The 20249-nt window shown below is 44.8% G+C and overlaps 1 protein-coding gene across 4 annotated transcripts in view; it reads left to right on the top strand.

Annotated features, from left to right (window-relative positions):
- ARHGEF7 (Rho guanine nucleotide exchange factor 7) overlaps window positions 1-20249 on the top strand; it is a 379118-nt gene that overhangs the window by 210795 nt on the left and 148074 nt on the right. For all 4 annotated transcript variants that reach the window (XM_063953160.1, XM_063953162.1, XM_063953161.1 and 1 more), the window contains exon 6: window positions 5287-5375. In XM_063953160.1, coding sequence (XP_063809230.1) covers window positions 5287-5375 — 89 coding nt within the window. The remainder of the gene's footprint in view (window positions 1-5286; window positions 5376-20249) is intronic.

The following is a 20249-nucleotide window of genomic DNA, read 5'->3' as shown; positions in this document are numbered from 1 at the left end:
TAGCAGGTGCACAGGTGTGTTCATTACTCACTGACACTTTTTTTTAAAAGACCCGCAGGTGGCGCAAATTATTTCACTTGCAATCCTGTGAGGAGACCTGGAAAACATGAACTATTGGGGGTACTTGACGACCGCGGTTGAGAACCACTGGGTTAAAGTACCAGGGCAACACACACTGGGGCCCAGGTTCTATTCCCTAGAGACACCTATGATTTTATGCACGTTGTACAGCTATGGCAGGGTCCGCACACAGTGGTTTATGGCTGCGTCAGTGGACAGCTGTCGATGATTACGAAAAAGGAGTAGGGATTTTACCCTTTAGAGGTGAGACCTTATTAGGTGGCTGACTAAACAAAAGGCTCTCCCAAGCTATGGCTGGTAAGTTCACCTATTTACCGTCCACAGCTCCACCGACTAGACGGAATTACCCTGGACACACTCTGCAGTCCCTGCGGAGTGCCCGAGTTAAAGGCTACACAAAGGGTTCCCCCAATGCCGCTGGAGGAAAACCTTGCAACCAGCGGCCGCTTGTTCACAGGAGCTGAGCTCCCACGCGGCCTCTCCGAAGCCTTCCGCATGACGGCTAGCCGCAATGGCTGGGCGACCTGCTGAAATATTTCTGACACATCTGGCCAGGTTCCTGCCAGGACTCATGGGTCAAAGATGATATCCCAGGGCTACAGGTTAGTGTTCCAATATCTCCCACCTCACAGATTCTTCAAGTCAGGCTTACCAGTTTCACTAGAAACAAGAGTAACCTTACTGGAAGAGATTCAAAAACTGTTACGGACTCGGGTCATTGTTCCAGTTCTACCTCAACCCCAAATCAGGGGTTGTTATTCCAGCATGTTTGTGGTACTGTACCCGGACGGTTCGGTAAGACCAGTCTTACGCCTCAAATCACTGAACCCATACTTCCGAGTGTTCATTTTCAAAATGGGGTCTCTGAGAGTGGTGGTCTCAGGTCTAGAAGGGGAGTTCCTAGTGTCTCAGGATGTCAGGCATGCGTACTTCACATCCCTCTATGGCCGCCTCATCGTGTTTATCTACGGTTTGCACTGCAGGACAGTTACTACCAATTCCAGGCCCTATCACTCGGTTTCTCATCAGTACAGACAGTGTTCACAAAGCTGATGGCAAAGATGATGCTACTATTCCGCAATCTGGGAGTGACCTTCGTTCCATACCTGGACAATTTCCTGATAAAGGCTATGTCCACAGAACAGTTGATGGTAAGCTTCTGCCTCGACTACTCACGTCTCATGGGTGGGTTCTAATTCGGCAGAAATCCCACCAGACACCGACACAGAGGTTTCAGTTCCTGGGAATGATACTGGACACGATGTATCAGTAAGTTTCTTTCCTTTCAAAACGGCAAAGACAATTCTGACGATGATTCATTCTATCCTAACGTTGATCAGGATCTCGGTGCATCTTTGCTTATGCCTTCTAGGAGAGATGGTGGCCTCTTACGAGGCAATTCAGTACGGAAGAGTCCATGCATGACCTTTCCAACTGGTTCTGTTGGATGTATGGTCAGGGTAACATCTGCACATGCATCAGATGATCTGCCTATCACCAAAAGTACTCCACTTTGTAGGGTAACCTCCTAGTTGTATTAGTTTAGGAGACCCCAAAAGCATATATTTTCCTAGTGTTTTTTTGTATGAAAGTAAACATGTTTGCTTTTAATCATTTGTTTTACTGTTTTTGTTTTTTTAATGCATAATCAGAAATTTAACACAGCTTAAAATCTCCAGTACTTTCCTTATGACCACTAACAGCCTTACATATGATGCAAATAAGAAGGAATAAAACATTTTTGGGGTGGGGGAGGAGGGAAGGGGGTGGTTGTGTTTTGGGAAGGGGTGGGGGTGGGGGGGGGTCCAGAAAGGCCACGCCACTTTTTCATGCACCTCTCTAACATTGCATATGGCTGACAATTTGCAAACACTGGCTGCGAATACTGTGAATAGGCGTTTGTAATTGGATCCAATTAAAAATGGATTGACTTTTGGCTTTCCAAGATCTAGTAATGCCTCACAATTTTTTAAATTTTTAAGGTTGTGTCAGCTACTATAACTACATGGCACAGGTTACTGTTAAGGTCTTAGGAGATTTCACTATCCTCTCCAGCCCTCTCCTTGTCAGTGATAGGCAAGCTGATTCCTAACTTACAGCTTGGTTTATGGTCTGCTAGCTTCTCCGTCCTATTTGGGTAGCGCTTGGTAGCCGGGCACAAATTGCCAGACCGCGGCTCACATACAAGCGATGGGGGGAGAGTCATTCATACATACATACGTACATACATACATTGCACTGCTACACTACATACATACACTGCACACACATATATATATATATATATATATATACATTCACATACATACATGCACTGCTGCGCTGCACTACATACATACACTGCACAAATTACATACAGTATATCTATACATACATATACACTGCACACGTTTCATACATACATACATACATACATACATACATACATACATCATACACTGCATTACTATACATACATACATACATACATACACTGCATTACTACACACCATACATACACTGCACACTATACCTCCCCCATCCGCGGCGCTATGAGTCACCTAGTCATGAGATAATTTGGATGGAGTCAATACAGGGATAGGCAAAGGGGCACTAACGGGGTTGGAAGAAAAACCGTTTTTTTTTAAACCAATTTTTTATTTTTTATTTTTTGCATTAATGTTTAAATTGATCATGTGTTAGAAACCTCGATAAACCATGTTTTAATGCTTTCTAACATTAATAATGTTCTTAGGCTTTGATTTAGTTTTCCTATTTCAATAAAACCAATTTTTTACAGCTTATTATTCCTATTACATCTGAATATGTAGATAGACTAAACGGGATCCGGTCTGAAGGTCGACACTGTCTAGGTTGACAATGTTTAGGTCGACTACTATAGGTCGACAGTCACTAGGTCGACATGTGCTAGGTCGACAGGTCAAAAGGTCGACATGAGTTTTTCGCATTTTTTTTTCCTTTTTTGATAAACTTTTTCATACTTAACGATCTACATGGACTACGATTGGAACGTTAATCTGTGCCGAGCGAAGTGGTAGCGGAGCGGGGCCCCTTGCCCGAAGCTGGTGCACTAATTCTGCTTCCCGGTCACTGTACGCAGAAAACGACACAAAAAACCCACAAAAAACTCATGTCGACCTTTTGACCTGTTGACCTAGCACATGTCGACCTAGAAACCCCGTCGACCTTCCAACCCTGTCGACCTAGTGACTGTCGACCTATAGTGGTCGACCTAAACATTGTCGACCTAGACACTGTGTTGATTTGATGATCCACACCTAGACTAAACATATTAATTTTATACAAAGTACACTCAGATGAAAATGAAAATAAGAACAAGTCAATGTTAAGCATTAGTCTTGGTTATTATAATTAATAAATCTGAATAATACAAAATGGAAACTGCAAAAGCACTTTTCAGAGAAACACGCACACACAAAGGAGGAGTCGAGCGTAAGCACTGGGCATGTCACTGGCATTAAACATTTTGGGGGAAAAAAACACAATTTTTTTTTTTTGGTATAATAGGCTTTTTTTTAATAAGTCACAGCACCGTGCCTGTAGTAACAGCATAATAAAACAGAGTGGTTTAAAAACAAACAAAAACCCAAACATTTGGCTTAAACCAGCCAACTCTGGCCACTAATAGCGAGCTTTGGAGATAGTATTGGGTCTTTTATATTCACCACATTTAGTCATGATGAGGAGCTCTTACTGCCTGGTTTAGAAATGTACGTTCAGGCTTCTATGTGATACTTATATAATGCAGTTGTTTATTGTAATACTGTATATAATTACTGTTATTGCTCTGTGATCCCTTGCCTTGGGTCATGAGCCTTTACCATTTGTTTTCCCCATGTTTCCCTTATCTGTTCTGTACCCCAAGTGTGCAAAACCTTAATAAACACGAATGTTTTAAAAAGAAGTATTCATTTTGTTGGAGTTCTGTTTTAGCCTTTATATAAACACTAGCTGGAGTACCCGGCGTTGCCTGGGATTTTAAGAATATCGGTTTACAAAAATGAATTTAAAGATTAAACACACAGTATAAATAACATTGTAGATAGCTGAATACCCGTGCTTCGCTACGGGATGAGGATGGTAAATTAGAATGATAGTTCGTTAATTTACATTGGTTGGAGATCTAGTATATAGGCATATCTTGCTTCCCTGACGCACTTTGTGTAGTGGCCAGACCTATTTTTGGTCCCCCAAGGGACCCAGCTCTTCCCACTGTACAACTCTCTGTCTGTGGCTTCCTGCTGCCTCCATTCCCCTCCTCACATCATGTCAGTGCCCCAGTGAAATGATCGATTTTTTTATTTTTTTTAAAGTTTCTTATATAGCGCAGCACATTATGTATCTCCTGATATACTCTGGGGGACCGTGCTACTGCCACTATATAACTCTGAGTGTGTGGGTTTGTGCTACCTGCATTCCCCTCCTCACATCATGTCACTAGCCCTATCACATGCAGCTCTGTCATCACTGACATATCATGCATGTCCTGATCTAGTCTGTGCTGCTGGGCCACCCCTAGGGGTGCTAGTGGTGTGTTACCCCCACAGTGTTTGTTCCCAGCTTGTAAGTCATATGTGTACCAAGTTTGGTGTCAATTGCTCCAGGCATTCCAGAGTTATGCTGTCTGCTGACATACTCTGTGCTGTTGCCTTACTCCTAGGGGTGTCTTAACCCCACAGTGTTTGTTCCCAGCTTGTAAGTCATATGTGTACCAAGTTTGTTGTGAATTGGTCCAGGCATTCGGGAGTTCTGCTGTCTCCTGAAATACTCTGTGCTGCTGTCCCACCCCTAGGGGTACTTGGGGTGTCTTCCCCCCACAGTGTTTGTTCCCAGTTTGTAAGACATATGTTTTCCAGTTTTGGAGTACATTGCTCCAGCAATTCCGGAGTTATGCTGTCTCCTGATATACTCTGTTACTCTGTGCTGCTGTCCCCCCCCCCCAGGGGTTTCAAATTGTTTTAGTTGCCTCAGCTGTGTTTTAATACCTCGTATGTAAAATTTCACGATCTTCGCTTGTAAACTGTGGATGTGTATAGAAAGACAGAAGGACAAATTTTCACTTTTATATAGTAGATGAGCTACATAATAATATAATAATAATGATGATGATGATGATAATAAAAAAAAATAATCATCTGTTTGAGGACTAGCCATTTTTATCAGTCCATTTTGTTTATTCCATAGAAAAGCCGGTGTCTCCCAAATCCACCTCACTGAAAAGCCCTCCTAAAGGATTTGAGACCTCTGCAATCAACAAAAGTTACTACAATGTGGTGAGTATGCTCTATTGAGACAGACTGATCTTTTTATTCATTTTATTTTAGATTATTAGCATGTAATTGCAGTGTAATAAATAACAATAGAGACAGGGCCTAATTCATCATGGATCCTAGTACTTTGACATACTGGGTGACACCCAGCACAGGGCAAGTACGCCCTGTAGGCCGGATCCAGCCCCCCCTCCCCACCCTGCACACGTGAAAGCATTGTACGGCGGAATCAGATATTGCAAAATGTCTGACACTTTCTCAGTGGGTATTTTTACCGTACACCGCTTACTGCTCACATCACCTGCTCTGCAAAGCAGCATTTCCCTGACCAGGACATGACATTACAGTGAGTGCAATGGTCGGTCTGTCTCTCTCATAGTCCCAGGAGCTGCATGAGAGGCAAAAGTAATAATCTTTGTTAACACATTAGATATTGTAAACAGGAGCGTAGCCAGAACTTTGTGGTCAACTTAGCGACATTTTGAGGGGGTCCCTGTCCCAATGCTTTTACAAAGACACCTCTCCGCATCTCCGCAGTAGTTAATTGTATGCCCCATAATAATGCCCTTTCTTTTCTGAACCACAGTAGTGCCTTAGTTAATATTATGTCACATTGTAGGGCTGCCAGTACGCATTATGCAAAACATGGGTCGAAATTCAGTTGTTCCCACAACCCCCTCCCATAAATGCTCGTGCCCACTGTCACCTATTATTTCTGGCAACGGAAGCGATAACATCATTACAGCTCACTACCCCCGGTGAGCCGAAATGCGCGAAAAGTGTCCCATTTGGGCGCCAAAACTGACTTTTCGCGATCACGCCCATTAGTTTATCAGGTTTTGCCAATTTACACTGCTAAAACCGACTGCTATGGACGCAATGTAACAATTGAATATCCTCCATTATGTCATAATATGAATTGGGGCTAGTGTCCCCAGTTCATATAATATAACACTATAGTTCCTCCAGTTCATATTATGCCTTCTCAGTTCATGTTTTGTAACATTATAATGAACACCAGTTCTTTTTATACCACATTACAATGAGCAGGGCCAGGAACATATCTAGCTATATTGTAGACACCAAGCCCAGAGTTTGTAAGATAGAGTACAGAGTGAATCTGTCTGTCTGTCTGTCTGTCTGTAATTTTGACAGCAAAAGATGGGTCACTCTCAACTCTGGGCTCCATAAAAGCTGCACTCTCTGCTCCTATGGTGCCTATGCCCTTGATTGTAACTTATCAACTTAAATCTTCCCCATGCGGTATGTTTTGGAGAACACACAATATTTTCTCTTACGTCCTAGAGGATGCTGGGGACTCCGTAAGGACCATGGGGTATAGACGGGCTCCGCAGGAGACCTGGGCACTCTAAAGAACTTTTAGTATGGGTGTGCACTGGCTCCTCCCTCTATGCCCCTCCTCCAGACCTCAGTTAGATTCTGTGCCCAGAGGAGAATGGGATGCACTACAGGGGAGCTCTACTGAGTTTCTCTGATAAAAGAATTTTGTTAGGTTTTTTATGTTCAGGGAGCACTGCTGGCAACAGGCTCCCTGCATCGTGGGACTGAGGAGAGAGAAGCAGACCTACTTAGATGATAGGCTCTGCTTCTTAGGCTACTGGACACCATTAGCTCCAGAGGGATCGGAACGCAGGTCTCCCCCTGCCGTTCGTCTCAGAGCCGCGCCGCCGTCCTCCTCGCAGAGCCGGAAGATAGAAGCCGGGTGAGTATAAGAAGAAAGAAGACTTTCCAGGCGGCAGAAGACTTCAGATCTTCACTGAGGTTACCGCTACGCGCCATTGCTCCCACACGTTACACACACTGACAGGCACTGATGGGTGCAGGGCGCAGGGGGGGCGCCCTGGGCAGCAATATAAACTTCTGTTTTGGCATTTTTCACATATGGGCTGCGGAGTCAGTAGATATGTACATCCCCCGCCATTAATTGTAATTTTTAGCGGGACCGAAGCCCGCCACTAGAGGGGGCGGAGCTTGGTCTCACAGCACTAACCAGCGCCATTTTCTCCACAGTGATCTGAAGAGAAGCTGGCTCCCCGGACTCTCCCCTGCAGATCGGTGACACAAGGCTGAAAGAGAGGGGGGGGCACATTTAGGCGCAGTGAGTGTATTACACTGTTAATATATATAAAAGTGCTATATCTGGGAATAGTTTCCAGTGTCAATTGGCACTGGGTGTGTGCTGACATACTCTCTCTCTGTCTCTCCAAAGGGCCTTGTTGGGGAACTGTCCCCTTATAGATATATCCCTGTGTGTGTGTACGGGTGTCGGTACGCGTGTGTCGGCATGTCTGAAGCGGAAGGCTCATCCAAGGAGGAGGTGGAGCAGATGATTGTGGTGTCTCCGTCCGCAACGCCGACTCATGATTGGTATGATATGTGGAATATTTTAAATGCTAATGTGACCTTATTACATAAGAGAATGGACAAAGCTGAGTCCAGGGAAACAGCAGGGAGTCAATCCGCGGATTTGACTGTGTCACAGGGCCTGTCAGGGTCTCAAAAGTGTCCCCTATCACAAATAGCAGACACTGATACCGACACGGATTCTGACTCCAGTGTCGACTATGATGAGGCAAGGTTACACCCTAAGGTGGCCAAAAGTATTAATTATATGATTATGGCAATAAAAGATGTTTTGCATATCACGGATGACCCCTCTGTCCCTGACACGAGGGTACACATGTTTAAGGGAAAGAAACCTGAGGTAACGTTTCCCCCATCTCATGAACTGAACGAATTATTTGAAAAAGTTTGGGAAACTCCAGACAAAAAACTGCTGATTCCCAAGAGGATTCTTGTGGCGTATCCTTTCCCTGCAAAGGACAGGATACGGTGGGAATCCTCGCCCAGGGTGGACAAGGCGTTTACGCGTCTGTCCAAGAAGGTGGCGCTACAGTCTCCAGACACCGCGGCCCTTAAGGATCCTGTGGATCATAGACAGGAAACTACCTTAAAGTCTATTTATGCACATACGGGTGTTTTACTCAGACCAGCAATAGCATCGGCATGGGTATGTAGCGCTGTTGCAGCATGGACAGATACCTTGTTGGCTGACATGGATACCCTGGACAAGGATACCATTGTACTGACTTTAGGTCACATTAAAGACGCAGTCTTATATATGAGAGACGCTCAAAGAGATGTGGGGCTGCTTGGGTCCAGAGCCAACGCCATGGCAGTTTCGGCAAGACGAGCTCTGTGGACCCGCCAATGGTCGGGTGATGCCGACTCAAAGAAGCATATGGAGTTTTTACCTTACTAGGGTGAAGTTTTGTTTGGGGATGGTCTCGCGGACCTGGTTTCCACAGCTACCGCGGGTAAATCTACATTTTTGCCTTTTGTTCCCCCACAGCAAAAGAAAACCCCACATTATCAGATGCAGTCTTTTCGGTCGCATAAGTCCAGAAGAGGTCGGGGCTCCTCTTTCCTCGCCAGTGGTAAGGGTAGAGGTAAGAGAACACCTGCTTCAGCTAGTTCCCAGGAGCAGAAGTCCTCCCCGGCTTCTGCTAAATCCACCGCATGACGCTGGGGCTCCACGGAGGGAGTCTGCACCGGTGGGGGCACGTCTTCGACTCTTCAGCCAGGTCTGGGTTCTATCAGACCTGGTTCCTTGGGCGTTGGAAATTGTATCCCAAGGTTACAAACTGGAGTTCGAAGAGGTACCCCCTCGCCGATTTTTCAAGTCGGCCTTGCCAACCTCTTCCCCGGAGAGGGAAGTGGTATTAGATGCAATTCAAAAGCTGTGTCAACAGCAAGTGATTGTCAAGGTCCCCCTAGGCCAACAAGGAAAAGGGTACTATTCAACACTGTTTGTGGTCCCGAAACTGGATGGTTCGGTCAGACCCATTTTGAATCTAAAATCCCTGAACCTATACTTGAAAAAGTTCAAAATCAAGATGGAATCACTCCGGGCTGTGATATCCAGTCTGGAAGCAGGGGATTTTATGGTGTCGCTGGACGTGAAGGATGCCTACCTTCATGTCCCCATATTTCCTCTTCATCATGAATACCTGTGTTTCGCGGTACAGGACTGTCATTACCAGTTTCAGACGTTGCCGTTTGGGCTTTCCACGGCCCCGAGAATTTTCACCAAAGTAATGGCGGAAATGATGGTGCTCCTGCGCCAGCAGGGAGTCACAATTATCCCGTACTTGGACGATCTCCTGATAACGGCGAGATCAAGAGATCAATTGCTGAAAAGCGTGTCGCTCTCCCTGAGAGTGTTACATCAACACGGTTGGATTCTCAATCTGCCAAAGTCACAGTTGATTCCAACGACTCGAATATCTTTCCTAGGCATGATCCTAGACACGGAACAGAAGAGGTTTTTTCTACCAATAGAAAAAGCCCAGGACCTCCAGAACATGTTCAGGGACCTGCTAAAACCAAAAAGAGTGTCTGTTCATCAATGCACTCGAGTTCTGGGAAAAATGGTGGCAGCCTACGAGGCCATCCCCTTCGGCAGGTTCCATGCGAGGACGTTTCAGTGGGACCTTCTGGACAAATGGCCGGGGTCCCATCTACACCTACATCAAAAGATAAGCCTGTCCCCCAGGGCCAGGGTGTCTCTCCTGTGGTGGCTGCAGAGTGCTCACCTTCTAGAGGGTCGCAGGTTCGGCATTCAAGACTGGGTTCTGGTGACCATGGACGCGAGCCTCCGAGGATGGGGAGCAGTCACAAAAGGAAGAAATTTTCAGGGACTATGGTCAAGCCAGGAGGCTTGTCTACACATCAACGTGCTGGAATTGAGGGCCATATACAATGGCCTACGACTAGCAGAGTATCTTCTTTGCGACCTACCGGTTCTGATTCAATCAGACAATGTCATAGCCGTGGCTCATGTAAACCGCCAAGGCGGGACAAGGAGCAGAGCGGCAATGGCGGAAGCCACCAGAATTCTGCGCTGGGCGGAAAATCACGTAAGCGTTCTGTCAGCAGTCTTCATACCGGAAGTGGACAACTGGGAAGCAGACTTCCTCAGCAGACACGTGCCAGGTCAAGGGACCCTCAGGCAGTAGCGGTAGACGCCCTGGTGACACCATGGGTGTTTCAGTCGGTCTATGTGTTCCCTCCTCTACCTCTCATCTCAAAAGTGTTGAGAATCATAAGACGAAACAGAGTACAAGCAATACTCGTGGTTCCAGATTGGCCTCGAAGGGCCTGGTATTCGAATCTTCAGGAGATGCTCACAGGAGATCCGTGGCCTCTTCCTCTCAGGGAAGACCTGCTGCAGCAGGAGCCTTGCATGTTCCAAGACTTACCGCGGTTGCGTTTGACGGCATGGCGGTTGAACACCGAATCCTAGCTGAGAGAGGTATCCCGGAGGAAGTTATTCCTACTCTGATAAAGGCTAGGAAGGAAGTAACGGTGTAACATTATCACCGTATCTGGAGAAAGTATGTATCTTGGTGTGAAACCAAACATGCTCCTATGGAAGATTTCCATTTGGGCCGTTTTCTCCACTTCCTACAGACAGGAGTGGATATGGGCCTGAAATTAGGCTCCATTAAGGTACAGATTTCGGCCCTATCTATATTTTTTCAGAAGGAATTGGCTTCTCTCCCAGAAGTCCAAACTTTCGTAAAGGGAGTGCTGCACATCCAGCCTCCTTTTGTGCCTCCTGTGGCACCATGGGACCTTAACGTGGTGTTGCAGTTCCTTAAATCACACTGGTTTGAACATCTTCAAACGGTGGAATTAAAATTTTTCACTTGGAAAGTGGTCATGTTGCTGGCCTTGGCATCTGCTAGGCGGGTGTCAGAGTTGGCGGCCTTGTCTCACAAGAGCCCCTACTTGATTTTTCATGTGGATAGAGCAGAGTTGAGGACTCGTCCTCAATTTTTGCCTAAGGTGGTTTCTTCTTTTCATATGAACCAACCTATTGTGGTGCCTGTGGCTACGGGGGACTTGGAGGACTCCAAGTCCCTGGATGTAGTCAAGTCCTTAAAAATTTACGTAGCCAGGACGGCTAGGGTTAGGAAAACGGAGGCTCTGTTTGTCCTGTATGCAGCCAACAAGGTTGGCGCGCCTGCTTCTAAGCAGACTATTGCTCGCTGGATCTGAAACACGATCCAGCAGACTCATTCTACGTCTGGATTGCCGGTACCAAATTCAATAAAGGCCCATTCCACTAGGAAAGTGGGCTCTTCTTGGGCGGCTGCCCGAGGCGTCTCGGCATTACAGTTGTGCCGAGCAGCTACTTGGTCTGGTTCAAACACTTTTGCAAAATTCTACAAGTTTGATACCCTGGCTGAGGAGGACCTTGCGTTGGCTCAATCGGTGCTGCAGAGTCATCCGCACTCTCCCGCCCGGTTTGGAGCTTTAGTATAAACCCCATGGTCCTTACGGAGTCCCCAGCATCCTCTAGGACGTAAGAGAAAATAAGATTTTAAACCTACCGGTAAATCTTTTTCTCCTAGTCCGTAGAGGATGATGGGCGCCTGTCCCAGTGCGGACTAAATCTGCAAGACTTGCATATAGTTGTTGCTTACATAAGGGTTATGTTACAGTTAAGATTGGTCGTTGACTGATACTGTTTTTTGTTTATACTGTGAACTGGTTGCGTATATTCCAGGTTATACGGTGTGGATGGTGTGGGCTGGTATGAATCTTGCCCTTAGATTAGCAAAATCCTTTCCTCATATTGGCCCTCATTCTGAGTTGTTCGCTCTGTAATTTTCTTCGCATCGCAGCGATTTTCTGCTAATTGTGCATGCGCAATGTTCGCACTGCGACTGCGCCAAGTAAATTTGCTAAGAAGTTTTGTATTTTACTCACTGCATTACGAGGTTTTTGTCCTCGTTCTGGTGATCGGAGTGTGATTGACAGGAAGTGGGTATTTCTGGGCGGAAACTAGCAGTTTTATGGGAGTGTGTGAAAAAACGCTGCCGTTTCTGGGAAAAACGCGGGAGTGTCTGAAGAAACGGGGGAGTGTCTGTGCGAACGCTTGGTGTGTTTGTGACGTCAAACCAGGAACGACAAGCACTGAACTGATCGCACTGGAAGAGTAAGTCTCGAGCTACTCAGAAACTGCACAGAAAAATCTTTTCGCAATATTGCGAATACTTCGTTCGCAAATCTGCTAAGCTAAGATACACTCCCAGAGGGCGGCGGCTTAGCGTGTGTACTGCTGCGAAAAGCGGCTAGCGAGCGAACAACTCTGAATGAGGGCCATTGTCCATCTCCTCTGGGCACAGTTTCTCTAACTGAGGTCTGGAGGAGGAGCATAGAGGGAGGAGCCAGTGCACACCCATACTAAAAGTTCTTTAGAGTGCCCATGTCTCCTGCAGAGCCCGTCTATACCCCATGGTCCTTACGGAGTCCCCAGCATCCTCTACGGACTAGGAGAAAAAGATTTACCGGTAGGTTTAAAATCTTATTTTCTTGTGCCCTTAAATAAGTAGAGAGTAAAGAGAGCGATAGGGAAGATCTTGTTGCATTACTTGAAAGCAGGTAATGTCGTCTAGAGGGGTATGGAGATTGAACGTATTCTGAAATCCGATTCAGTATGATTTACCGGCGGAGGGATGCCGGCTGTCAATATCCCGACAGCGGCATCCTACCCGCCATAATGCCGGCAGCGGGGCAAGCGCAGAGAGTCCCACGAGTAGGAATAGTGCTATTGCGCCAGTATTCCAGAAGGTGGCATTGTCGGCTGGCGAGATTCCGGCGTCTGTATCCTGACTGCCGGTATCCCAAGAGCCGGCAAATTAAACGCATCCCCTGAAATCACTGTATGGAGAGGATATTGATAAATGTCTTTGCAGCGTGAAATCTATTGTATTAGTTGTGATGCAGATGATGTAGCCCTAGGGAATGAATGCAAAATGTTCCTTGAAATGCTCCTTCGATGAACACTATCTTCACATCAGTTGCATTAGATGTCCAGAGGCTTTTCGGTGTTTGGAATGATAAGAAAAATAATGTTTGTGTTTTGACTCTTGAATGCTTTCTATTATCTCAGATCTGTTAATGCAAGATTATTATTATTATTATTATTATTATTATTAGCTGGACAAATATTTGTATGCCGTGTCAGGGTTCCAAAGAAACAGTCACAAAGTCGATACAGTAAAGGAAAAGAGAAGGTTCAATAACCCTTCATAAAACAATTTAGATAATGGAGAATAAGAACAACCTCACCATTAAATGAACACCCTTCTGACGAGTGCTGGAGTCAATTAAAGTGTAATGATTTTTAAAAAGCCCAACTCATGCAGATGTAGCCATACTCCGCTGCGATGCAGCTTGTCATGCATCAAGCCGTGTTGCAGCATGCTGCGTCGCTGCGATGTAGCATGCTGCAACAATGCTTGCTGCATGGCATGCCAGGCCGTGACTTTTTGCCGCCAGCGAATAGTCGCAGCCTGGCATGCCATGCAGCATGCTGTGATGCAGCATGCACATCGCAGTAAGATGAGCATGGCTATATCTGTATGTACCTTAAATGATATACCAAGAACAGTATTGATATAATGTTGGCTTGCTGTCCAATAACTGTGAACCACTGGTGACTATCATATACAATGCACTAAATCATCATCTGGAGCAGAGCATTTAAAACCAGCTTGAGTTGTCAGAGACTCCCATAAGAAGTCATTATTTGGGTGTATAGTATGCAGTGTATAGTGCATTTCGGCATATGCGGAAGATACCAGATGTTTATTTAACTTCACACAGTACCCGATAACCTCTTTCAGACCCTTACTCGGAAAGGTGTTATTCAATTTAGCCATCCTAGTAGTTAATTTAGCAAGGTCTAAGTTCCATCTAGTATGAGAATCTACAAATTATGTAGGCAATGGGTTTTGGGGTCTCAGTTGTACTGCACAAACAGAAGGACCTGACAAGTCAGTAGTTGTAAATTGGGAGAGTAATTTGGTGATATAACTGCGAATTTGAAACTAAACGAAATTAAGAGATTGATACTTCTACCTAAGTTGGGACAGGGTGAGGACCGCAGAACAGTCTATATCTAAAAATTGATATATGAACTGAAGTCTCTGGAGGTGCCAAGAGCAAATCAACACATTTGCGTCACCATTTTGAAAATCCAAATTGTATATCAACAGAGAAATAGGGAATACAGGAACCTTAAACTTAACCGCTTCTTGAGAATGTGCCACGCATGCCGATGGGTAGAAATAAGAAGGTTGCCATTTTAGATGGTCAGGAGAAACATGGAGTAAACTCAGCAGGTCCATACAGTATGTGGGCCTGATCAAGCTTTCTATAGACCTAATTATCGCCTCCACCCATCCAGTCAAAGCATCTCTATAATTAGCTGCCAAAGCATAGTCCAGAATACAAGGTCAATTTATACCTCCCAGGTGCAACGGTTGCTGTAATTTAAATAAAGAAGTACAATTACTTTTATTGGCCCATATAACCTTTGTTAATAACACTTTTTATAACTTTTTGATCACGTTTAGACAAAGTAAAGGGAAGCATTTGGACTGGGTAGAGGATGCGAGGGAAGGAAATAGTAAATAATTGAAACTCCACAGATATGAAAGTCGGGGTAGTTTCCATTTGGCAAAATCAGCTAACATTTGATTAATAAAATATGGAATATTAGCAGAGCATATATCCAAGGGAGAAGAAGGTATTTTCAAGCCCAAATAAGTTAAACCATCTCGGGCCCAACGAAAGGGGAATGAGATGCCCCACCCATCTTTAGCAGTTACATGGAGAGCTAGTGCTTCAGTTTTTGTAAAATTAATGAGAAATCCCAATGTTAAATAAACATTTTGGAGCTTGATCAAAAGGGAAGGGATTGCTACTTGAGGCTCACTACAGGGTGATTCAAAAGTCGCAGTACACCCTTTTGTTTCAAAAACAGTGCAGGAAATGGGAAAACTGAATGCTCCAGTAAGGTATGGTTGAGGCGGGCTATCTTTTAGGGTATGTACCGAACATGGGCGCCATCTTGAAATCAGTCATCTTGAATCTAAGTCAGTTTTTTCAAATGAAAAGGGGGTCGTGTAACATGTCAAACATCAGAATTTGCTGAAAACTTTATTGCTGCAAACAGATTTGAAATAGCATGGGTGAGAAATTAACATGTATGTCTTTCTCTCACCCCCATATTGCCTATGCCCCTTGCACACGACATACTTGTATGTGCAGCAACCAGAGGGCTTTCAATGCACCTGACAGAAGTGTGCTATTACTTTCCAAATCCAGTCACGTTGACTCGTTTCTGCAAGGATTAGAGCTTGGCCAAGGGGCTAAGAGAGACGACATGAATGTGTGCAATGCAAAAACATTTTTTTAACACACTGATGACATGAAAATTGGACAGAAAGTATTTCACTTCTATCCAATTTGCATGTTATCCTCACTGACATTGGGGCTGTACCTCACACTTATACTGCTCCCAACCTTACCTCCCCAACCACATAGAAGTCCCCTGTGTGACCACAACACCGGTGGCAGGGGCAGACTGTCGGGATAACAGTCCTACACAGTGGTCAGTGTGGGAGGATGCGGATCATTCTCGGCTGCACGGAAAACACTGGGGAGAGCAGACTCTAGCTGCTGATCGAAAATGTATGGCACTGTGCTACTCACCTCTTCTTTGTGCTGAGCAGGATGAGGGCGGTGAGTTACATGGTTGGGTCACTCACAGGTGGGGATGCGCATGGGGGAAATGGGCGGAGTAGCAGCGAAGGCTCCCAGCTGAGCGAAGACGAATTTAGAGGCGTCAATTTCATGTCCCCGTGCTGTCTGTTTAAAAAAACACTGGCCACCGGGGGGGTGGTGGAACGGATCAGACGAGGGTTGGGGAGGATCTTTCCACTCTGGTTGAAGGTGCCGCTACCGGCCTCCTCCTCGGGCTGCAGCAGTTCTGTGGCCTCCTCACGCAGTTTGTAGTACCGGCGGAGGGAGTAGATCTTCTACACAGCTGTCGGCAGGAGGAGCGACACAGGACGGAGAAGTGGCCAGCTTTGGACATGAGACTCCGATCCGACACCGGGTGAGCACAGGAACAGGTCCTCACATCCCCCGTGGTGTGCGCACGCCGCACAGCACAGTTACTTCCTTAATTTTTTTTTTTTTTAGTTGCACTCAGCACAGCTCTTCAAGTGCTGCCGCCCATAGGCAGTTGCCTAAAACTGCATACTGGTGGCGCCGGCCTTGGGTGCTAACCGAAACTTCTTAATAAGGCTGTCTAATGCAATATGGCAATTTTTTTTATATGGTTACTGTTGAGCTTGGGCTCCAGTAATGACCTTCCCAGCATACTGCATTCATATTTTTGATTGAGACAGTTATAATTTGGATATTTTCTTTTATGTAAAATTCACATTAGGATTGAAATTCACAGCTTTCTTTTATTAACCCAGTCCTGTTCTTTTATGGCTGATCCTGAAGATAACAGCTTAGTACCCTTCTTTGTATGAATCCTTAAGTGGGTAGGAGAGCTAATTTTAGGTTAACCCTTATTTAGTACAGGTTGAGTATCCCATATCCAAATATTCCGAAATACGGAATATTCCGAAATACGGACTTTTTTTGAGTGAGAGTGAGATAGTGAAACCATTGTTTTTGATGGCTCAATGTACACAAACTTTGTTTAATACACAAAGTTATTAAAAATATTGTATTAAATGACCTTCAGGCTGTGTGTATAAGGTGTATATGAAACATAAATGAATTGTGTGAATATAGACACACTTTGTTTAATGCACAAAGTTACAAAAAATATTGGCTAAAATGACCTTCAGGCTGTGTGTATAAGGTGTATATGTAACATAAATGCATTCTGTGCTTAGATTTAGGTCCCATCACCATGATATCTCATTATGGTTTGCAATTATTCCAAAATACGGAAAAATCCGATATCCAAAATACCTCCGGTCCCGAGCATTTTGGATAAGGGATACTCAACCTGTATAATATGTATGCATGTTTTACTAAATAACATGCATAATAACTTAAGTGGTTTCAATGACTTGGTGAGGAGAGTTACTTGTTTTATCTCCCACAGAGATCCTTTGGTTTTGCGTGACGTGACTATAATGTATGTCCTTTCATAAAGTGGCCTGATTTAAATTCTCACAATTATCAAGCCTAGACAATTAATTAATTTTTAGCATTTAGTCCTAGGACGACCAGGTCAATGAATGTGGTTGCTTAAAGTGCAATGTCGCCCTCTTGTGGTTTGTAATCTTGTTTAATGTTGTTTATTTGCTGATGTCCTCTGTCACTGTATTAACCCCCTAACTGTACCTCCATTTGCAAATGAAAAAAATCCATTAGTTGATATATGTAAGAATTTAATCATATGTTTGTGTGTATGTATATTTGTATGTATATTTGTTTGTACGTATGTATATAGTTGTCATAGTACACAAGGTACACCAGGTGGGGGAAGCCGTGAGTGCCGGAGCAGCGTTATGTATGTATAATATAAATATATATATATATAGCAGCTAGTGGATGGCACGGCACTCCGAGCGTCTGAATAAATTAATCTTAAACCAGCATAGGGAACGACAACGTTTCAGTGCTTTTATTGTAGCACTTTCGTCAGATCAGCACAATAAAAGCTGAAACGTTGTCGTTCCCTATGCTGGTTTAAGATTGATTTATTCAGACGCTCGGAGTGCCGTACCATCCACTTGCTGCTGCTGTCACTTTCCTGTTCAGGCACCCAGCGCATAAATATCACTGACTGGAGAGCCGGACCACCAACTGTATGTATGTATGTATGTATGTATGTATATACAGGTTGAGTATCCCATATCCAAATATTCCAAAATACGGAATATTCCAAAATACAGACTTTTTTGAGCGAGAGTGAGATTGTGAAACCTTTGTTTTTTGATGGCTCAATGTACACAAACTTTGTTTAATACACAAAGTTATTAAAAATATTGTATTAAATGACCTTCAGGCTGTGTGTATAATGTGTATATGAAACATAAATGAATTGTGTGAATGTAGACACACTTTGTTTAATGCACAAAATTATAAAAAATATTGGCTAAAATTACCTTCAGGCTGTGTGTATAAGGTGTATATGTAACATAAATGCATTCTGTGCTTAGATTTAGGCCCCATCACCATGATATCTCATTATGGTATGCAATTATTCCAAAATACGGAAAAATGCCATATCCAAAATACCTCTGGTCCCAAGCATTTTGGATAAGGGAGACTCAACCTGTATATATATATATATATATATATATATATATATATATATATATATATATATATATATATATATATGTGTGTGTGTGTGTGTAATATATAAAATCAAGTTGCCGACTGTCAGGATTCCGGATACCGATGCTGGAATCCCTACAGAAACAGGACTAGTCCCTCCCCCCCATAGAGTGGAAATAGAACCTGTGGCGCATGAACTGAGCTTGCAGCGTGGCAAGCCCTGCTGGCGGCATACAGGCGGTCGGGATGCCGTTGTCGGTATACTGACAGCACGCACCCCGGCTGCTGGTAAATCATACCAAACCCCTCTCTCTCTCTCTCTCTATCTATCTATATCTATATATATATATATCTATATATATATATATATATATATGTATACATATATTCACACCCCAGTGTTCCAGTTAGCTGGTACCACATCTCCAACTCATCTCACCTGAAACAGCATCCAGTCAGGTGTTACTGAATAGTTTTACTGCCACGTCTATGAAAGAGTAGATCCTATATTATGCCTGCCCAATTCCGTCCTAATATCTCAAGCCAACACCCAGCAGCTAGCTCAACCTAGTCCGGTTTCACAAACCACCTTAGCCGTGACATATATAAATAAATATACACAGTCGAGTCATTATAATGACCACCTCCTACATTTGACGTCTGCAGGGGTGGTCTTCTGTTTGCCGGCGGTCGGGCTCCCGGCGCTCAGTATACCGGCGCCGGGAGCCCGACAGCCGGCATACCGACACTTATTTTCCCTCGTGGGGGTCCACGACCCCCATAGAGGGAGAATAAAATAGTGTAGCGCGCCACCGTGCCCGTAGCGTGGCGAGCGCAGCGAGCCCGCAAGGGGCTCATTTGCGCTCGCCAAGCTGTCGGTAAGCCGGCGGTCGGGCTCCCGGCGCCGGGATGCTGGTCGCTGGGAGCCCGACCGCCGGCCAGCCGTAGTGAACCCGTCTGCTGCCCATGAAGTACGTCACATGTTGTGCGCTGGCTTTGTGTGTATATAAGGTTTGCTATAGGCAGTCTGCACACAAATCACTCATTGCGGTCATGGGTAAAAGGGGCGATTTATCAAAGTTGCAAAAAGGGGCGATTATCGACTTTCGGTACAAAGGTGGCAGTGTTTGTGAACTGTTCACGTGCTGCTGTGGTAAAGGTGTATCATGACTGGACAAATGGCACCATTGCGAATAACTGAAGTGGAAAATGCGGAGCACCACGTGCCATTGATGTGAGAGGTGACCGTCGGCTATGAAGGTGCGTGAGGGCCAACTGACACGCTTCAGTCGAGCAGCTCACCGTCAAAATGTACCTGTGCCAACCTTCCAATACCTTATTGAGTCACTTCTAGCCCACCTAGCTGCTGTCCGTGCTGCACAGGCGGTTACTCTGGCTGTTAGCTGGTGGTCATAATAAAGTGACTCAGCCGTGCATATACACTATATGGACAAAAGTATTTGGACGCCCGACCATTACACCACAAGGACTGTAATGACATTGTATTCAAATACATATACTTTAATATGGAGTTGGTCCCCCTTTTGCATCTATAACAGCTTCCACTCTTCAAGGAAGGCTTTCCATAGGATTTTGGAGTGTTTCTGTGCAAATTTATGCCCATTCATGCATGTAAATGTATGTATAGGTGTGTGTGTATATGTGTGTGTGTGTGTGTGT

Source organism: Pseudophryne corroboree, chromosome 2 (genome assembly GCF_028390025.1).
Source record: "Pseudophryne corroboree isolate aPseCor3 chromosome 2, aPseCor3.hap2, whole genome shotgun sequence".
Taxonomy (NCBI): Eukaryota; Metazoa; Chordata; class Amphibia; order Anura; family Myobatrachidae; genus Pseudophryne; species Pseudophryne corroboree.
This window is presented reverse-complemented; position numbering and strand designations above follow the sequence as displayed.